General features: G+C 39.4%; 1 protein-coding gene across 9 annotated transcripts in view; it reads right to left on the bottom strand.

Annotated features, from left to right (window-relative positions):
• Positions 1-17,894, bottom strand: part of TSPAN4 (tetraspanin 4) — an 827,759-nt gene that overhangs the window by 415,441 nt on the left and 394,424 nt on the right. The window contains exon 1 of one of the 9 annotated variants that reach the window (XM_058157419.1): positions 5,000-5,101. The exons of the other annotated variants lie outside the window; for them this stretch is intronic. Coding sequence (XP_058013402.1) covers positions 5,000-5,066 — 67 coding nt within the window. The 5' untranslated portion in view covers positions 5,067-5,101. Of the gene's footprint in view, positions 1-4,999; positions 5,102-17,894 lie in introns of those variants that run through there. 9 annotated transcript variants of the gene reach the window in all.

Here is a 17,894-nt window from a genome sequence, read left to right as displayed (position 1 = left end):
TCAGGTATTTGGCGTAAACCCGGGGGAAGCTCATTCCAGAGTGTGGGAGCCCCCACAGAGAAGGCCCTTCCCCTGGGGGCCGCCAGCCGACATTGTTTGGCGGACGGCACCCTGAGAAGTCCCTCTCTGTGAGAGCGTACGGGTCGGTGGGAGGCATGTGGTAACAGCAGGCGGTCCCGTAAGTACCCAGGCCCTAAGCCATGGAGCGCTTTAAAGGTCATAACCAACACCATCAGTGGAATGATTTCAGTCAGTTTAAGTATGCTGATTAGTGTTGTGTTGTAGTTTATTTTAAATGAACTATTTGCTTAAACAACTGGAAGTCATATAATTTTTCAAAATTTAATATTTTTAAACAGTTTGAATATACTGTTCATTATATGTATGCAAGGCAAATGCTTTTGTTACATGTTAGAATTTCTCTCCCCTAACAGAAAAGACACATGGACGGTGTGATACAAACCTATAAGAAAAACCTTAACTAACTTCTAAGAGAATTGCAGATTATAAGCAAAGAAATCATTCCTGAACAGGCCAATTTCACTGAAGGTAATCGTTTGCAGCAGACCCAATTATGCAAAACTCTTACATTTGTGTTTTACTTTGGACACACAAATTGAAATAATTGCAAAATCATTCATGTGCTAAAAAAAAAAACCAAGCTCAGTGCTTTGCAGAAATGGCAGTAGACAGTTGAGTAACAATCTCTAGGTATTACTCTGCAATTACAGTATTGTCTAATAAGCTAGATTACTTTTGCTTTCCAAAATGTCTCAGGTGAGCGTGTTACCTACTGGAGAGGTTTTAAGAAATACCAATATTTTTGCAAATCAGGTATGAAACATTTGAGCAAGTTTTTCTAGGTCTGAAGGTGTAGAACTGACACTGAACTTAAAACCACGATTCCTCCTTTACCCTGTGGATATGAATAGAAAAAAATCTGGGATACATGCAACACCCACACTAAAACTGCCAATGCTTTGCTTATCATACCAGATAGTATTTCAAGCCTTAAGGGGAAAAAATTCTTTGGTGGCACAATAAAGTATCACAAGAAACAGTGGCTGGGGGTGGATGTAATATCTTTATTTTCTTCATCCTCTTCCTCACCATCAACAGAAATGCTAAGTGTAAGATTCTTAATTCTATCTTCACAAACCCATATAGAATGACTACTCCTAAATGAAGAAAGTTATGGCAATATCATGTGTCAGTGGAGTTTTTCATAACATAAAAGGTTGCTATGACTGCACTGTCTTCAGATGATCAATAAAAACATAAACCCTTAAACACCACATCTATCTGTCACCAGGCATAATGAAGTATAGCCATATTTTAGAGCACGGGTCCCCAACCTTTCAGACCTCAGGGACCACTAAATTCATAATTTTAAATCCCACGGACCACTAATATGATCTGCCTAATGACCGGCTGGATGGGCGTGGCTAGGTGGTCATGTGACTGAGTGGGAGTGGCCAACTCAATGTCACTAACGTTGAAGGGCGCCTCGCCAGCCTCTATTCACCCCTCCCTTCCCAGCCACTCCTCACCTCCCCACCCAGGCTCTTTAGGGCCCCAACAGGAAGCAGTTGTTGGAGCTAAGCAACCACCATGAGAAAGAGTTGGCAAAACAGCTGGCTCAGTTCAAATTGGATCTGACTGAGAAGGAGGCTCAGTAGAAGCACCTCACTGAGGACTACGAGCACAAGCTTTCCAAGCAGAGGGAAGACCTGTGAGAGTGCAAGGCCAGGTACCGGTGCCTGGAGGCTCAACGGGCTGAGATGGTCAGCCAGTTCTAGGCCATAATGCAGAGGCCCTCCAGCTGTTCACCACCAGCGGTGCTTCCCCCCAGCCTTAGCCCCACACCAGGAGACTGAAGCAGACCCCAAGTTGGAATTTCTGCCCCCCTCTAACTCACAAAAAAAGACCCCGAAGGGGGAGACTCTCTGCAGCAACACAAACATTCATTGCATGTATTCGGCCCAGGGGCCATAGTTTAAGGACCCCTGATTTAGTGCAATATAAAAAATGCAAATAATTTTTCTGCGGACCACCAAAATTTTCTCGCGGACCACCATTCGTCCATGGACCACCAGTTGGTGACCGCTGTTTTAGAGCAGTGACCAGTGTGGTCTATTGCCTTAATGTGATATCACTTGGTGCTAGTAGAAAACCTTCATATGATTCACCCTTTTGAGGACCAAATACATTCATGCATTTACACCCCATCGTATGTTACATACAATTCATTTACATGCAAAGCAAAATTTATGCTGGTCCCTTCTTACAAGACAAAGATAACTGCAAAGATTAAATACAAATGCACATTTTGTAAATAAACCCTGAGGACAGTAGATCTCTCATTCGAAGAGGAGAAGAGCAATCTGAGAAATACTAAAAGGACACAATTCTGAGTGATGTAATTACAGATTCATTAAAAAGGAGACTCTCTGATTAAGGAGTGGAATATAGCACAGGTAGTCATCGACCTAAGACCATAATTGAGCCAAGATTTACGTTCATAAGTCATACTGATCGTTAAGTAGCTCACTATATGATTGTGTCTATATGATTTTATGAGTAATTTTGTGGTGGCTGTTAAATGAATGCCATGGTCATTAAGTGAATCTGATGTCCTCAGTGGGTGGGGTTTTTTTCTTGGAAACCAGAAGTAAATGCTGATTTCCAACAACAGCAACAAAACATCATAAATGACCGTGGGACGCTAAAAAAAATCTGTAAATGTAGGCCAGTTACCAAGCACTCAAAATGTGATTACATAATCACGGGGGAGACCTGGCCTTTGAAACTCAGAATCCAGGTCGTAAATAGTCCTGCAGAGCTCTGTCCTAACTTTGGTCACTAAGCAACAGCTCATATGTCGAGGACTTACCTGGACTTGCATTCTGATACAACTACATATGCAGACTCTCAGTAAACCCAAATTAAGTCTCATGTCTACCTGCGGGTCTTTCAGCAGTCTTTATGTGCATTTTTCAGCAATCTCTATCTGTAGTCCACCATGTGGGTCTTTGCAGTCAGTCATTCAACCCTGATAAGATGCCAAAGAGAGAGGAATCTCCTGTAGAGAAATGTGTAAGAACTGGTCTGGTTTGATGATTAATATCTCCCTCTATCAAGCCTAGGAACATTGTGTCTTAAGCTCACCCAGCACCTTACTCTTCACAATGATTACTGACAAATCACTATGTCTTCTGTTGGATTGGAAGTTTCTTCTTATTCTATCTAATTATTTTGTTTTGTTTCAGTCTTAAGTAAATATACAGGTAGTCCTCAATTTAAAACAGTTCGTTTAGTGACCGTTCAAACTTACCACAGATTGGAAAAAAGTGTTTTTCACATTTATGACTGTTGCAGCACCCCTATGGTCACATGATCAAAATTCAAACACTTGGCAACTGACTCATATTTATGACGGTTGCAGTGTCCCAGGGTCATGTGATCCCCTTTTGCGACCTTCTGACAAACAAAGTCAAAGGGAAAGCCTGATTCACTTACCAACCGTGTTACTAACTTAACAACTGGCTCCCGCGTGGCTCCCATGTAACACCACTGCTCCGTAGTCTGCACTGGCTTCCTGTGGTCTTTCGGGTGCGCTTCAAGATTTTGGTTACCACCTTTAAAGCGCTCCATGGCTTAGGACCCAGGTACTTACGAGACCGCCTGCTGTTACCCTATGCCTCCCACCGACCCGTACGCTCACACAGAGAGGGTCTCCTCAGGGTGCCGTCCGCCAAACAATGTCGGCTGGCGGCCCCCAGGAGTAGGGCCTTCTCTGTGGGAGCATTGACGCTCTGGAATGAACTCCCCCCTGGCCTACGTCAAGTGCCTGACCTTCGGACCTTCCGTCGTGAGCTAAAAACATATTTATTTACTCAAGCGGGACTGGCATAATAGTTTGATTTTATATTGGGGTTTTATTAATATTTTAAATATTTTAAATTTTAATTTTAATTATCAGCTATTTTCGTAATTTTGCTATGTTTTAATTCGTTTTTAACTGTACATATCTTGTATTTTATTTCTGGCTGTACAGCGCCCTGAGTCCTTCGGGAGAAGGGCGGTATAAAAATTTAATAAATAATAATAATAATAATAAACTGCAGTGATTCATTTAACAATCGTGGCAGAAATCATAACAACCATAAATCCAGGCAGAACTCACTTAATGACTGTCTCGCTCAGCAACAGAAATTTTGGGCTCAGTTGTGGTTGTAAGACGAGGACTACCTGTAATTTCTTTCCTCTACTTGCAATCGTATTTTAAGTATTAGGAAGCAAAAAAAACATTACTATTTTTTTTTAATTTTACTTGGGCGAGGAGGGATTATCCCAATCTTGCCCAACTTTACATTTCTTTCCTCAGAAAGAAATAAACAGACAAAACGCACCACAAAGGAGCTTTATCATAGATACGTGCATGAAAAGTAAGAGAACGCCTGGTTTCCAATATGATGCTACAGCCTGAAATGATATTTTCCTCTGTTGTTCCACCAAATATTTTTGGCACTGATCTGCTACCTTATACCATGCACTAGATATTTCTCATACCCAATTTAGAATCTGTTCCTCAACCAGTCTCTCACTTTCTATTCTAACACATACTGAAAATATTTCTGGAAAGTATTTCTCCAGAAATTCTCTTGCTTAAAAAATATTTTGAGTAGCCTTCGTACCATGCTTTCAACAGAATGAGATCTGCTGGTGATCTCCCAGAATGAAAAACATACACTCAGCCCACCCAAGGAAAACTGATTATCTGAAAGCATCGCCGAAACCAAGCTAGTAGTCAGAATATGTATATAAAATAGGCCTCTACAAGGGCAACAATGACATCGCCTCTAAAGAATAGGACCAAAGGAGAAAAAAGAATCAATCAAACTGTTTAATTCAGACTTGGTCCTTTGCATTATATTTTTTTAAAAAAAACATGTGGCATGACGTAGAAATTACTCAGCATAAACAACATCATTGGTACCTTGTTGGGAATGCAAGAGCAGGACTGGCCCTTCCCAAACGATTAATGAAGCTGTGGGGTGACTCATCGCCGACCTAGGGTGCAAGTTGCCCTCCTGCCTTCTGCTGCACAGCTCTCTTGTTCGGTCCTGTACAGTCTGAGTGCTGAGTCCTGATTCAGGGTTTCAGGCTCCAATCAGGAATGCAGCCATTGAAAACTCAGAACTATTTTTACTCTTGACCAGTCACAGCCTCTCTGTTCCATAAAGACTTCTAAAGATAAAACCATCCTCAGCTAGTGGAGAGAGAGTGACTGAGAGAGAGAGAGAGAGAGAATGTGTGCCTGTGTGAATTATGGATTCCCTGGCATTCTTGAAGCTTCTAAACCATGTAGTTGTTTAGAGGAAAAACTGTAATAAATCAGATATTTGATTCACGTTCATGTATTTCTAGCTATAGAGATCATCCTAGAAATAGATGGCGAACAAAACATTTATTTCCCTTTGTTCATTTGAGATAATTTTTTTTTCAAAATATGTTGTCTCCTGTACATGTAGAAATGACATTCAACTTTCTTCTAGTGACATGTGCAAAAGAAATACATAAATAAACAAACTTCTGCTTCCTGTTTTTGGAGGAAAACATATGGTCCAGGAGTCGCCAATCCCTGGTCCATTGCTGGGAGTTGATTCTGGGAGTTGAAGTCCTCCAGGCTTAAAGTTGCCAAGGTTGGAGACCCCTGTTGTAGGCTGTATCAGTGGTCCCGGCCAAGGCCTGTGGGGAACTGGGCTGTGCAAGCGGCGGGTGAGCACGAGAAATTTCATTTGCACTTAAACCATTCCCCCACCCCACCCCACTCCCAGCTCTGCTGTCACGGGTCTGCACAGCCAGAAAAGTTGGGGTCCACTGATACAGCCTACAACAGGGGTCTCCAACCTTGGCAACTTTAAGCCTGGAGGACTTCAACTCCCAGAATCAACTCCCAGCAAAGCTGGCTGGGGAATTCTGGGAGTTGAAGTCCTCCAGGCTTAAAGTTGCCAAAGTTGGAGACCCTTGGCCTACAATAGCAACCATAGGAGAAAAGAGATAAAAATTGGCATAGTGCAGTCTGGTTCAGGTATGGTCTAAGAAATCACATTTTCTTAGACCGTATCTGAATCAGACTGCAATTTTCTCTACACACTTACACTAAGAACTAACCTTTTCTGTACTTCAGCTTCTCTTTCCAAATTCCTGTTTTTATCTGTCTGTCTCTTACGTTATTTTCCCACAACTCAAGTGATGTTACCTTCTCCGAGCTCTGACTGTTGCATCCTTCTTAAATATCAACTAATAAATAACTGGCAGCTTTGTATTTTACAAAATAAAATCAAGCAATACATTCAGAGACAGTACTTTTCTATCAAGAAGAATGCTATGGTGCCTGCCGATGACACACCCACAAGTGCAAAGGGCAAGAAACAAAACTATATCCCAAAAAGTCATGGCCATTTGTAAAAGGATAATATAATCACAAATTCTTATCAGCAGATACATGGATTCTGTACAGCAGAATGGATTCAAAGCTGGGGGATGATAGCAAATCATCCCCCATGAATTCTATAGGCATTGGATTTTGCATCTACAGATATTTTTTTTTAATAGTTTTCGTAGAGATCCCAAGTCTCATAAACTCTGAGCTGCCTCACAGCATAGTTTGCTTACTGGATATACAATGTTCAATTCCTTTTGAAGTTCAGATTTTTTTTTTCAAAGTGAGCTTTTTATCAGTTTGTATAGACAAAAAAAAGAACACATCAGGGGCCTCAATACCAACATAACTGTGAAACATTGTTCTTAAAAAGAAAAAAAAGCTTTCCACACGCCTCTTCTATGAATGTTTGCACTTATAAAAATGAAGGAAACATGTGGACCAAATAAAATTTCCACGGCTTCAAAAGCACTTCACTTCCAGCTTCTTTCAAAAACTTCCCTTTTCTTAAAAAGGGAAACACTTTAATCATAGTGGAACAAGCATTTAAAATAACAAGAGGAAAGTCTCCCCAGCACATCGCATTCCCTATTTACCTCAACTCTCCTGAATGAGGAGCATTTTTTTTTCCAAACACACTTTGAAAGTAAGTGGGTTATATAGTCTGTGCATTGCATTCTTCTCTACCAGAAAATGTCTAGAATTCACATCCAATCTCAGTCCCAAGAAGAAAAGAATTTTCAATTCTGATGCTTCATGGAAGATTAAAGGGATAAGGCACCCCACACAAGGGGTGGAGGGAGCAGAGGAATTCACTTTCTACTGAGTCCAACTATTTGTCCGTCGCCTGGCAACAACTATCCATAGTTTCAGGTGGGAGTTTTTTCTAACCCCACCTAGGGATGCCTGGGACTTTTTGCATTTAATATTAAACACATGCTTAACTATGGCTGTGACCCAGAAACCATATGGCTCTGCTTACCCACTCTGTTTTAGGCATCCCAGAAAGTGCAGCGCATTCATGTACTCATAGCTTAGGAGTCCTTCTTCTCATTCAGATAGGCACACTTTCTCCAAACGTTGTAAGATCAGCTCCCACCATATTCTGAGGCAGCCTACAGAAATCGCAACCTTGTCAGTGAACTCCACAAAATTCCACCATCATCCCTGTAATTGCTGGCCAGTGTAATGTGATGTGTTATTTTCAGGACACAGCCAAAGTTCATGGCAGCAGGACAAATTGAAAGTAGAATTCTTTTAAGGTTTTGTATGACTTTTATGTTTTCATATGACATACGTAAGTGTCTTTCATATCTATATGGATCTCCCCTTCCCCAAAAACCTTTGAATGATCTTTTATCTCTATGTCTGTCCAGTTTCTGAGGTTGCACCAACGTCTTTGATATCTTCTGGAGTTTTTTAAGAAGAGATTGGACAACCTTTTGCCCGACATGGTTGGTATAGGGTTTCCTGCTTGAAAAGGGGCTTGGACTAGAACAGAGGTCTTCAAACTTGGCAGCTTTAAGACTTGCGGACTTCAACTCCCAGAATTCTCCAGCTGGCTGGAGAATTTTGGGAGTTGAAGTCCGCAAGTCTTAAAGCTGCCATGTTTGAAGACCTCTGGATTAGAAGATCTCCAAAGCCTCTTCCAGTTCTGTTATGCTGATTCTGAATCTATAGCTATGTGTTAAAGATTTATGTGGTTTCCTTGGCTATATCTTTTTTTTTTATTTCTTAGAGTCAGGTTTCTTCTTTTCCTTTGTTTTACTCCTAGAGACTACCTGGATATGTTCCTGCAGTTTTCTTAGCAAAGTTTTTTGGAAGTGGTTTGCCATTGCCTTCTTTTTAGGATTAAGAAAGTGTGGCTAGCCCAAGGTCACCCTGCTAGCTTTCATGGCTAAGTGGGACTAGAACTCATGCTCTCTTGGTTTCTAGCCTGGTGCCTTAACCACTATAGTAATCTGGCTCTTATTATTAATAATTAGTTTATATATTTTGTGTCTCTGCATGCAACTGAGTAACCACGTAATATCTGAAGTCAGAGGCAACCATAAAAATGCATGTTAAGATAGAAATGTAATACAAAAAAACATGTACCTTATCTTGGTCCTTCTTGTGAATATTCTGGACTATAATTCCCATAATCCTTGATCAATAGCCTAAAACATCTGGAGATCACCCGATTGTGGAAAACTGTTGTAAGGTGCAGCCATGGCCAGTATGAGATACCACACAGAACAAATAATGCTTTTAGTTATTTATATTTCATATATCTGAACTGCCCATCTCCCTCAAAGAGGGATTCTGGCAGGTGAGAATAAAACAACAAAACATAAAACAGTATATTAAAATTAAAATGTTAATGTTATATTTAACTTTATGGAGTCTTTCCATAAAATATTTATTATTTATTTATTTTATAGCATAATAAAGTTATACAATTTTAAGGAGGCAAGAATAATTCAACCCTATTAAAAGTAGTTAACAATTAGTTGCTTGTTCTGCTTTCCATGAAGCAGCTTTAAAGAAACATCTCAGCCCAAGTGAAGTGTATGAATTGAAGTGAAATTAGAAACTAGCATGAGATGATTTGCTCAGATTATCATCTAAATAAACCAATGGTTCTAGTCTGCCTAAGTAGTATACTAGACAGTTTTAGTTGTCAGTGTTGCCCTTCCCAATTCTTTCTCTTTAATTCATATTCCAAATTCAGACTTGGCATCTTTGGATTCCTAAGCATATACAAATCCACTGAAAGATAGTTCCACTTCTAGATTTTTTATAATGCTCACTACAGTACAGCTGGGACATCAGGATCCTACTCATGGGAGAAGGCCAATGAAAGGATCTGTCTAATCAAGAATGTCACTATTACCTTCTATCTTACAATTAAATGTTCTGAGTTCTATTTCAGTTTTTTTTTCTTTTTTTGCTAAGCTAAAGCTTCCATAACTGGAAAGACTCCATAAAGGCTATGTCAGGGTAGTGATTTAAGAGCTGACCAGCTGCTACAATGATGCAATGATGCACTGATGTAATGATGGGAATGAGTCAGCAAGGTTTTTAGCTGTTATCCCTTTAAGGGCCTGTATCATAAGAAGAGGCCCTGTTAGGGTCTCTCTCTCTCTCTCTTGCCATGTGTTCTTCCCTGCTGTAATTTACTGATTGTTTGACTTCTGTACGTATGAATAGTATATATTCTTTTGTAGATAAATCCACTATTTATTACAAAACTCTGTTTGCTGTTATTGCTTCTGGGTTGTCTCCTGTAGTAAAGCTGTCTACACTCTGACAGGCTATTTTGTCACCTTGCAGTTGCTGGACCCAAAGCCTGCATTGTTCTTTCATACTGAGCTCAAAGTATTGTTTCCTATGTGACAGCTGTACTTCTCCTTTGATAGTCTTCTCGCACCAATTCTAATGGGAACGTGTTATGAAATGTACTAATGTACTTAAAGTGGACTTGTTTCTCTTGCAAAAAAACCTCCCAGAATCCCTTTTCAAATTGATTTGCAGAAATTGCTACTACATATAATTCCTTCTGTCCACTCTGCTATGAAGACCCATGATGCACATTGATGCCAGGTTAGGTTGGGACAATTGTGATGGAACTAAACACCCAAATTTTATTGAAAATCATTTTCAATGCTTTCCTGAAAACAAAAGTCTACTATCCCTGACTCCATGGGTCACTGATAACTGAGAAACGCACAAACTAGTTTACTACTGCATTTTTTTACAAAGACTTAGCACAAAACAACATCTCTTGCCTCCAATTATTTTTTAACTAAACATGCCCATCACTTCTCAGTTTAACCTATTCAAATCAGCTTGAATAGGGGCTGTTAAAAATGAAGATCTTAGTAGGAGGTAGGAAAGAGGAGAAGAGGAAGGAAGAGGGGTAGAAGAGGGAGAAGGAAGGTGGAGGGAGGAGAGGGTGTAGATAAGAGAAGGAGAGGAAGGTTAGGAAAGTAAAAGAAGGTAGAAGAGGGAAGAGTGTTAAAAAGGGGGGTGGTGACTGGGCAAGCCCGACTAATTGTATATAACTGTACATTGGATGAGTTGTTTGACATGATTGTAAAAATAAAACTTTTTTTTTTAAAAAAATGAAGATCTTTCACTCTGGAAGGCAATGTAATCGTTAGTAATAATGTTTTAAAAAGTAACTGGAAAATGTAATTAACTTTCTTCATAAATGCTGAAAATGAGCCACCCTGGCATATAAAATGGGTATGTAAAATATAACATGTGTTCAGATGGTCATGCATGTGCAGCAGGGACCAGAAATACCCATTACCTTATTGCAAAGGGACCTTATAGAGATTCTGGGAACAGACAGTGTAGCTCCTGAAGACTTTGACATCAGCTTCAACATTTCATGCTGAAATGTCAACATTTGCAAAAAGGCTTCTGACACAGTCCAACCATTTTCTATATCACCATCAGGACTGAAGTCTTACAGGCTCAGAAAAAAATCAAATATTGGGTATGAAGGAACACAATTGCTCCTTAAATAGAGATTTCCCTGTTCCCTTTTCTATCTGATGCTAAGTAATATTTAATTTTACAGCCCTTACCCAGTTCCTACACCTTCTGTCAGGAGACTGGATGTCAACCTTGCATTACTATATAATGCACTATTCTCTTTTCTCCCAGCAACCACAGTGATCTACTCTGCAGAAATGATGTAACCCAGCTGTCAGCTGCTGTGCCACCTCCTGCCTCTGAGCATAATAGGAATATACTTGTGGACTGTTCTTTTTCTACTGTTCTTTTTCTCATGAGAAGTAACCTCCAGACTCTATGACTACAATTACTTGACTGATTTTTGTTATATACTCTGCTTGGAAGCAGGAATCCAATATTTGCAACTACGTGTGTGTGTGTGTGTGTGTGTGTGTGTGTGTGTGTGTGTGTGTATACATACATATATATGTATGTATTATTATTTTTCTAGCAGCTTAAAGAATTTACCAACAAAGAATGCTACAACAATTCTTGGCTAAAATATTGACAGAATTAATTTGCCCCATGTATCTTCTAAAAGCACTAAAGTGCTTATGTCTAGCATTTCCAAAATAATAGAAATAACAATTATGTCTATTCGATATAAGCATTTACCATATTAATGAAAGCTAAAGTTTATACGAGAAGGACAAATCAATTTCCTAGTAGGAGCTAGCTACTGATTAAAACAGTCCTTGCAAATTACTATTTGTCTCACTTTCCACAAGACTGATCACTGATCCATCTTGGTCTGACTTAGATTTATAGATAACAGAATTAGGAATTAAAACAATTATTAACGCTAATGAAGCCTTTCTATTATTAAATGCCATTTATGCGAGATTAGGAGGATGGGAGAAAATGGAAACAAGATATAGATATAAACAATCAAGGACTAAAAGGCATGTCAACGGGCAGCTTACTTCATAAAAGGCAGGTCACCCTATGTGGCAAGGAATCTGGGAAAAAATATTTGAAATCATTCAAAAATACTCCACCTTAATATATGTCCTATAAATGATGGTTGGAAATCCTCTTACAATTTCCAAGGTTCTGTATTTACCCCCAAGCTAGTAGTAAAGATATCTTACGTGAAATCTTTATAGTTCATGCTTCCATGATTTTGACCAACTGCTTTGGGGCTTGACCAAAATAGTTGCTTCTATTGAATATTTGAACTGGCAATGTCCCAAGTTACTTTGCTTCAACAAGAAACATTCAAAAACACGAAAGGCAGGGAAGTGAAGCATTAAATTTTAAAGTGCTTATCTAGCATAATATTAATGCTTTACCATTCTGTATCAAATCACACACACATTCTGCAGAAGAGTTTTGCATACATCCTAGCACATAATCAGGAACATAAGGGCAGTTATAAAGCTTTGAGAGAATGCCATACGCAATTTGGACATGACCTTGTATGGACTAGGAAAGAAGGCCTAGCATGTCCAGCGTGGCTTCACAAAGGGCCAGGCCAGGTGTCCCTGGTCAGCAGTGGGAGAAGAAGCTGGAACAAGCAGGATGGGAGAACCAGCCCTACGCAGGGCACAAGGTGGCAGGACTAGCTTTCAATATTATGGAGGTGATGGATCAAAAAGGAATAAATGGACAAAAATGAATAGAGTTTTAAATAAGTTGTCTCTTGGAGCAGACTATTTGGGGACGAGGACCAGGGGTGAAATGCTCCCGGTTCAGACTTGCTTGGCCAAACCGGTAGCGATGGTGGCCGGTGGTTTGGAGAACCGGTAGCGATAGTGGCGCGAGCCTCTGCCCATCCACCTGATCATCGTTACTTCCTGGTTTTAACCAGGAAGTAATCTGTTTTTTACCCTCTGCGCATGCGCAGAAGCCTTTGTGCATGTGCAGAGGGTCCAAGCGTGCATGTGACGCACATGCGCACTTCTGGAACATTTGGGAAGGTAAGTAGATTTCACCCCTGATGAGGACAGTTCAGAACTGGCCTTATTTCCCACTAAGAATCAAACTGACCTATTAAAGGTGGCTTGAAAGAAGGAATTTTGCATTTATCTGGAGTTTCCACTATTTGTGACAACTCCAGCTAATTCAATTTAGAGACACAAAGCTTACGAACTTTAAATTCTTCAAATACTAGTGGCATTGTTTTCTCATCACAAAGTCCTATTCTTGGAATATTCTGGTTTTTACAGCCACCCAGGATAATACAGATTCTTCAGCCAGGGCACTAGAGTAATGAGGGAGGTAAAAAAGCAGCATGACTACTCTAGTGGCTGAGCTTCTTGGTATCACAGTTGAAATGGACAACAAACAAACCATTGGGGGGCCAGTGGTTGAAGTGTAGGCAAACTGTCCACAGCCTGGAGTTCGATCCTGATGGGACTCAAGGTTGACTCAGCCTTCCATCCTTCCGAGGTCGATAAATGAGGACTCAGATTGTTGGGGACCATATGCAAATAATGCTTCTACTTTGTAAACTACCCAGAGTTCTGTAGAGCGCTATGGGGTGGTGTATAAGTCTAGATGCTATTGCTAAAGAGCAATGCTACATTTGTGCTTTCCACCAGAGGAGGTGATGGTTAGAAGGCTTTATCAAAGTCACATATAATTCTCTGCCATCACACAAGTCAATATTCTCAATATGTTTCCTATAGTTTTGGTGACAATCTTTAAAGCGCTCCATGGCATAGGGCCGGGTTACTTAGGGGACCGCCTGCTGTTACCGAGTACCTCTCACCGACCCGTCCGCTCTCACAGAGAGGGACTCCTCAGGGTGCCGTCGGCTAGGCAGTGCCATCTGGCGACACCCAGGGGAAGGGCCTTCTCTGTGGGTGGAACGAACTCCCTCCAGGACTTCGTCCGGACCTCCGAACCTTTCGTCGCGAGCTCAAAACACACCTATTTATTTGCGCGGGGCTGGGTTAGTTTTTAAATTTATTGGTTTTATGGGGTTTTTTAGTATTTATATTGTTTTAATCAATCTGGCTATTGAATAAGTTTTTTATGTCTGATTTTAAATTGTATTTATATGTCTGTTTTTTAATTGCCTGTGAACCGCCCTGAGTCCCTAGGGAGATAGGGCGGTATATAAATTTGAACAAATAAATAAATAAATAAATAAATAGTTAGAAATGAATTAACCTCTTCCCAATCTATGGGGAAGTAAACCAAAGGAAACCTTCCTTTACTTTTCTATACAGATAACTTCTCTTTTGCTGCTCCAGATTAGCAGAAACTTCTTTCTTTCTGTAGTTTGGGTACATAAAATGGCAGTAGCCGCAATACCCATTACAGAGAGTAGATAAACCGTAAGATGATAGTCGTGGAAAGAAATAGTCTCCCACTTCCTCCTTTATTAATGTGTAAGTTCCCCAGCAGGATTTGACAAACTGATAGAAAAAGGAAGATGACTGTGTGAAGATTGTTCTTTATCTCCACTAGATTCTAATTTAGAAGTTGGAAGGTTTTTAACTTTCACAAAACGGAACTGGAGGGCAAAATGCAACAGTGAGCAAAAATAAAAACAAATCACCTCTATCTGCTAGGCAATTTAATTGCATTTTGAGCAGTATATTCAAGATCAACATTTTCAGATTCATGCATATGAACTGGGTTATGCATCTTCCTTAGTGAAATATTCAATATTCAACAGATAAACAGTTTTCAACATCATTCACATTTAAAGGAATCAGTGGAGGTGGGAAAATGCATTTTATCAGGCAAGACAGTCAAGCTAATAAAACAAAGCAGCTCCTGGTTGATAAGTGAATTCATTTCTACAACGGTTTGCTTTATACTCTCTGTTTTAATACTGAGTGCCTGTAATGAGGTAAGCTTCAAGATGATAAAGCAATATTCACACTTTTGGCTAAGCAAACTCTGGATTAGCTTTTTATTTAAAATGAAATAAAGTTTGCAGACTTCTGATATGGGCTGAAGATAAGCCATGACATTCAGCTAGAGCCGTTTCCAAACAAGGCTTTTGTTCTGCAACCATAGTCCTTTGTTACTTAATTTGTAAGGAAATCCACAAATATCGCAGCTCAATTGAATTCTCTTTGTTCACCCATGTTTTTCAGATCTGATTTATGGTTTATTTATTTATTTTTAAAAAATCTAGCCTATGCAATAAAGGCAAACTGCTATTTACAAACACATACACATATGCACATACAAACATACAATTAACCTGAAAGCTGCCAATTTCAATTTGATCCTGTTTTATTGTTTTCTTGTTCAGGACATTTGGAAAGTTCATGGTCAATTACTTCTTAGAGGATCACCTTTTATTTCTCATGTACAGAGGCTATTATATTACTAGCATCTTGTTACTATTTTTGTCTTTATTCTATGTATTTCATGGAAATGGTGCAATTTAACCAAACGGAAAGAGTTAGCATTGAGGGGGAAAGAAAGAAAGAAGTAATTACATATTCAGGGAAAAGAAAGCAGCCAAGTATGGGGCAATTCAAGGGCAATTTTATATTACTCCTATAGGTAGGCCAAATAGGAAAGCAATAAAATGAGTTGAACCTTTGAATATGAAAGTTTCAACTGGTTTTTAAAAGACTCTTGACTGAATGAAACATCCTTCTTGAAGGCGTTACAGAAAGATGGTAGCCATGAGAATGCTGGGAAAGAGAGGGTTGTATTAAGTATCTGTGAAAAGCCACCATTTTAATTCTATTGTGGAAAATCAGCATGTCACTATGAGGTAGTAGGTCTTTAGTGTGGATGAACTAAATTTATTTGAGAATACTAGTGAAGCCAATTTGAGAATACAATTAGGGATTATTTATTTATTTATTTATTTATTTATTTTTGTCACAACATCATATAAAAAGGATTACCGTATATACTCGAATATAAGCCGATCCGAGTATAAGCCGAGGTCCCCAATTTTACCCCAAAAACTGGGGTAAACTGGGGACTCGAGTATAAGCCGAGGGTGGGAAATGAGGCACCTACCGGTTGGGGAAACCCTCCCTCCCTCAGCTGAGAAGGCTGGCGGCTCCCCCGCCCCGCCCTCTCACTGCACCGGCAGGGCTTCCCCGCGCCGTCCGGTAAAATGTGAAAAAAAGGAAAAAAAAAACTCGAGTATAAGCCGTATATACTCGAGTATAAGCCGAGGGGCTTAAAAAAACAAAACTCGAGTATAAGCCGTATAGACCCGAGTATAAGCCGAGGGGACGTTTTTCAGCACAAAAAACGTGCTGAAAAACTCGGCTTATACTCGAGTATATACGGTATATAGTATATAAACATATATATGAGTAAATATTAGGAGGTATAAGCATCAATATATATATATATAGGAAGAAGAAAAGAAAAGAAAAAAAAACAATAGGACAGGAACGGTAGGCACGTTTGTGCGCTTATGCACGCCCCTTATTATTCATAAATTATTCATAAAGTGTTTTACCCTTTTGAAACTTCATTTCATTATGTAATGGAAAGCATTCATTAAACGCTTTCTTGTTGTTTTAATACCAACTTTTGATTCTTCAATGATGACTTGACACGTCACTTAAGGATTTTCCAGGTATTCCTTGACTTATTACCACAACTGAATGCAAAATGTATGTTGCTAAATGAGATATTTGTTAAGCGAGTTTTGACCCATTTTACAACTTTACTTGCCACAGTTGTTAAGTGAATCACTGAAATTATTAAGTTAGCAACACAGTTGTTAAGTGAATCTGGCTTCCCAATTGAATTTGCTTGTCAGAAAGTCGCAGAAGGTGATCACGTGACCCCAGGACATTGCAACCATCATAAATCTGAACCAGTTGTCAAGCATCTGAATTTTGATTACATGACCACTGGGATGCTGCAAGGTTGTAAGCGTGAAAAACGGCCATAAGTCATCTTCTTCAGTGCCGTTGTGACTTTGAATGGTCACTAAATGAACTGTTGTAAGTCGAGGACTACTTGTACTTGCCAGAATTCTGATAGTTGTTTTTGGGAATTCTATCTGCAGAGAAGCATAGAGGTCATCTGGGAGAAAGATCACAGTAGTTAACAAAACATGAATTAAGCCTGGGAAATTAAAAAAAAACACATTGACTTTTAAGTGATTCTAACTTCACCCTTCACACCCTGATGGTGTTTTGAAGGGGCCTAAAGACTTGGCTCTTTACTCAGGATTTTGGTGAGGATACCTGAAGGATACCTCCTTTTAATTGATTTTTTTCCCCACCCAGTTCTTTATTTTGCCATCTCTACCTTTTTTGTTTATTGTCTTGATGTTATGTTTTAACTTATTTGTAAACTACCTGGAGTCACTGGGAGACATCTGGTATGTAAATTTAAACAACAATACTTCTCCAGAACAATAGGAAACAATTGTAATTACACACAAATTACACACATACACACAAATCCTCTGAAAAATCTAATTTCTCTACCTTATGAGCCACAGGTTGCAAAATCCAGACTAATCCTGGAGAACTTGTCCTACAAATAAAATGTGTTTGTTATACTCTCAAATATTGTGCACGTATATCTGTATCTCTCTGTGTGTTCTAGATGCACACACATACACAAACAGATCTGCAAAAATCCAGACTGCAGAAAAGGGCAAGGCCAAGAAAAATGTTTTAAAAGAATTAAACTATTAAGAGTTGCTTATACAATAAACCACCCCTCTTGTGAAATACGAAAATAAAATAAATCAATTAGTCCGTATTTGTATATGCTTGTCATCCTTTCTCTTACTTTGTGTGCATATCACACATATACATGCATACAAACACAAAATCACCAATACATATAGATACAGAAATTCCACTCTTTCCTTCCAAGCAGAAACAGCAAAAAGGGAAAAATAGAAATGAGACAAAGAAGGGGATCTTTGCCTTGAGATGAGAAGAAGAGAGAGAAAAACCTGGATATAGATAATGAAAGAAGAGGTAACTGACATGGGTGGGGTGGGGTGGGGTGAGGAAGGGACTCCTCAACTCAG

This window comes from Ahaetulla prasina, chromosome 1 (assembly GCF_028640845.1).
Source record: "Ahaetulla prasina isolate Xishuangbanna chromosome 1, ASM2864084v1, whole genome shotgun sequence".
Taxonomy (NCBI): Eukaryota; Metazoa; Chordata; class Lepidosauria; order Squamata; family Colubridae; genus Ahaetulla; species Ahaetulla prasina.
Note: the sequence above shows the minus strand (reverse complement) of the source record. Positions and strands in the feature narration are given on the sequence as shown.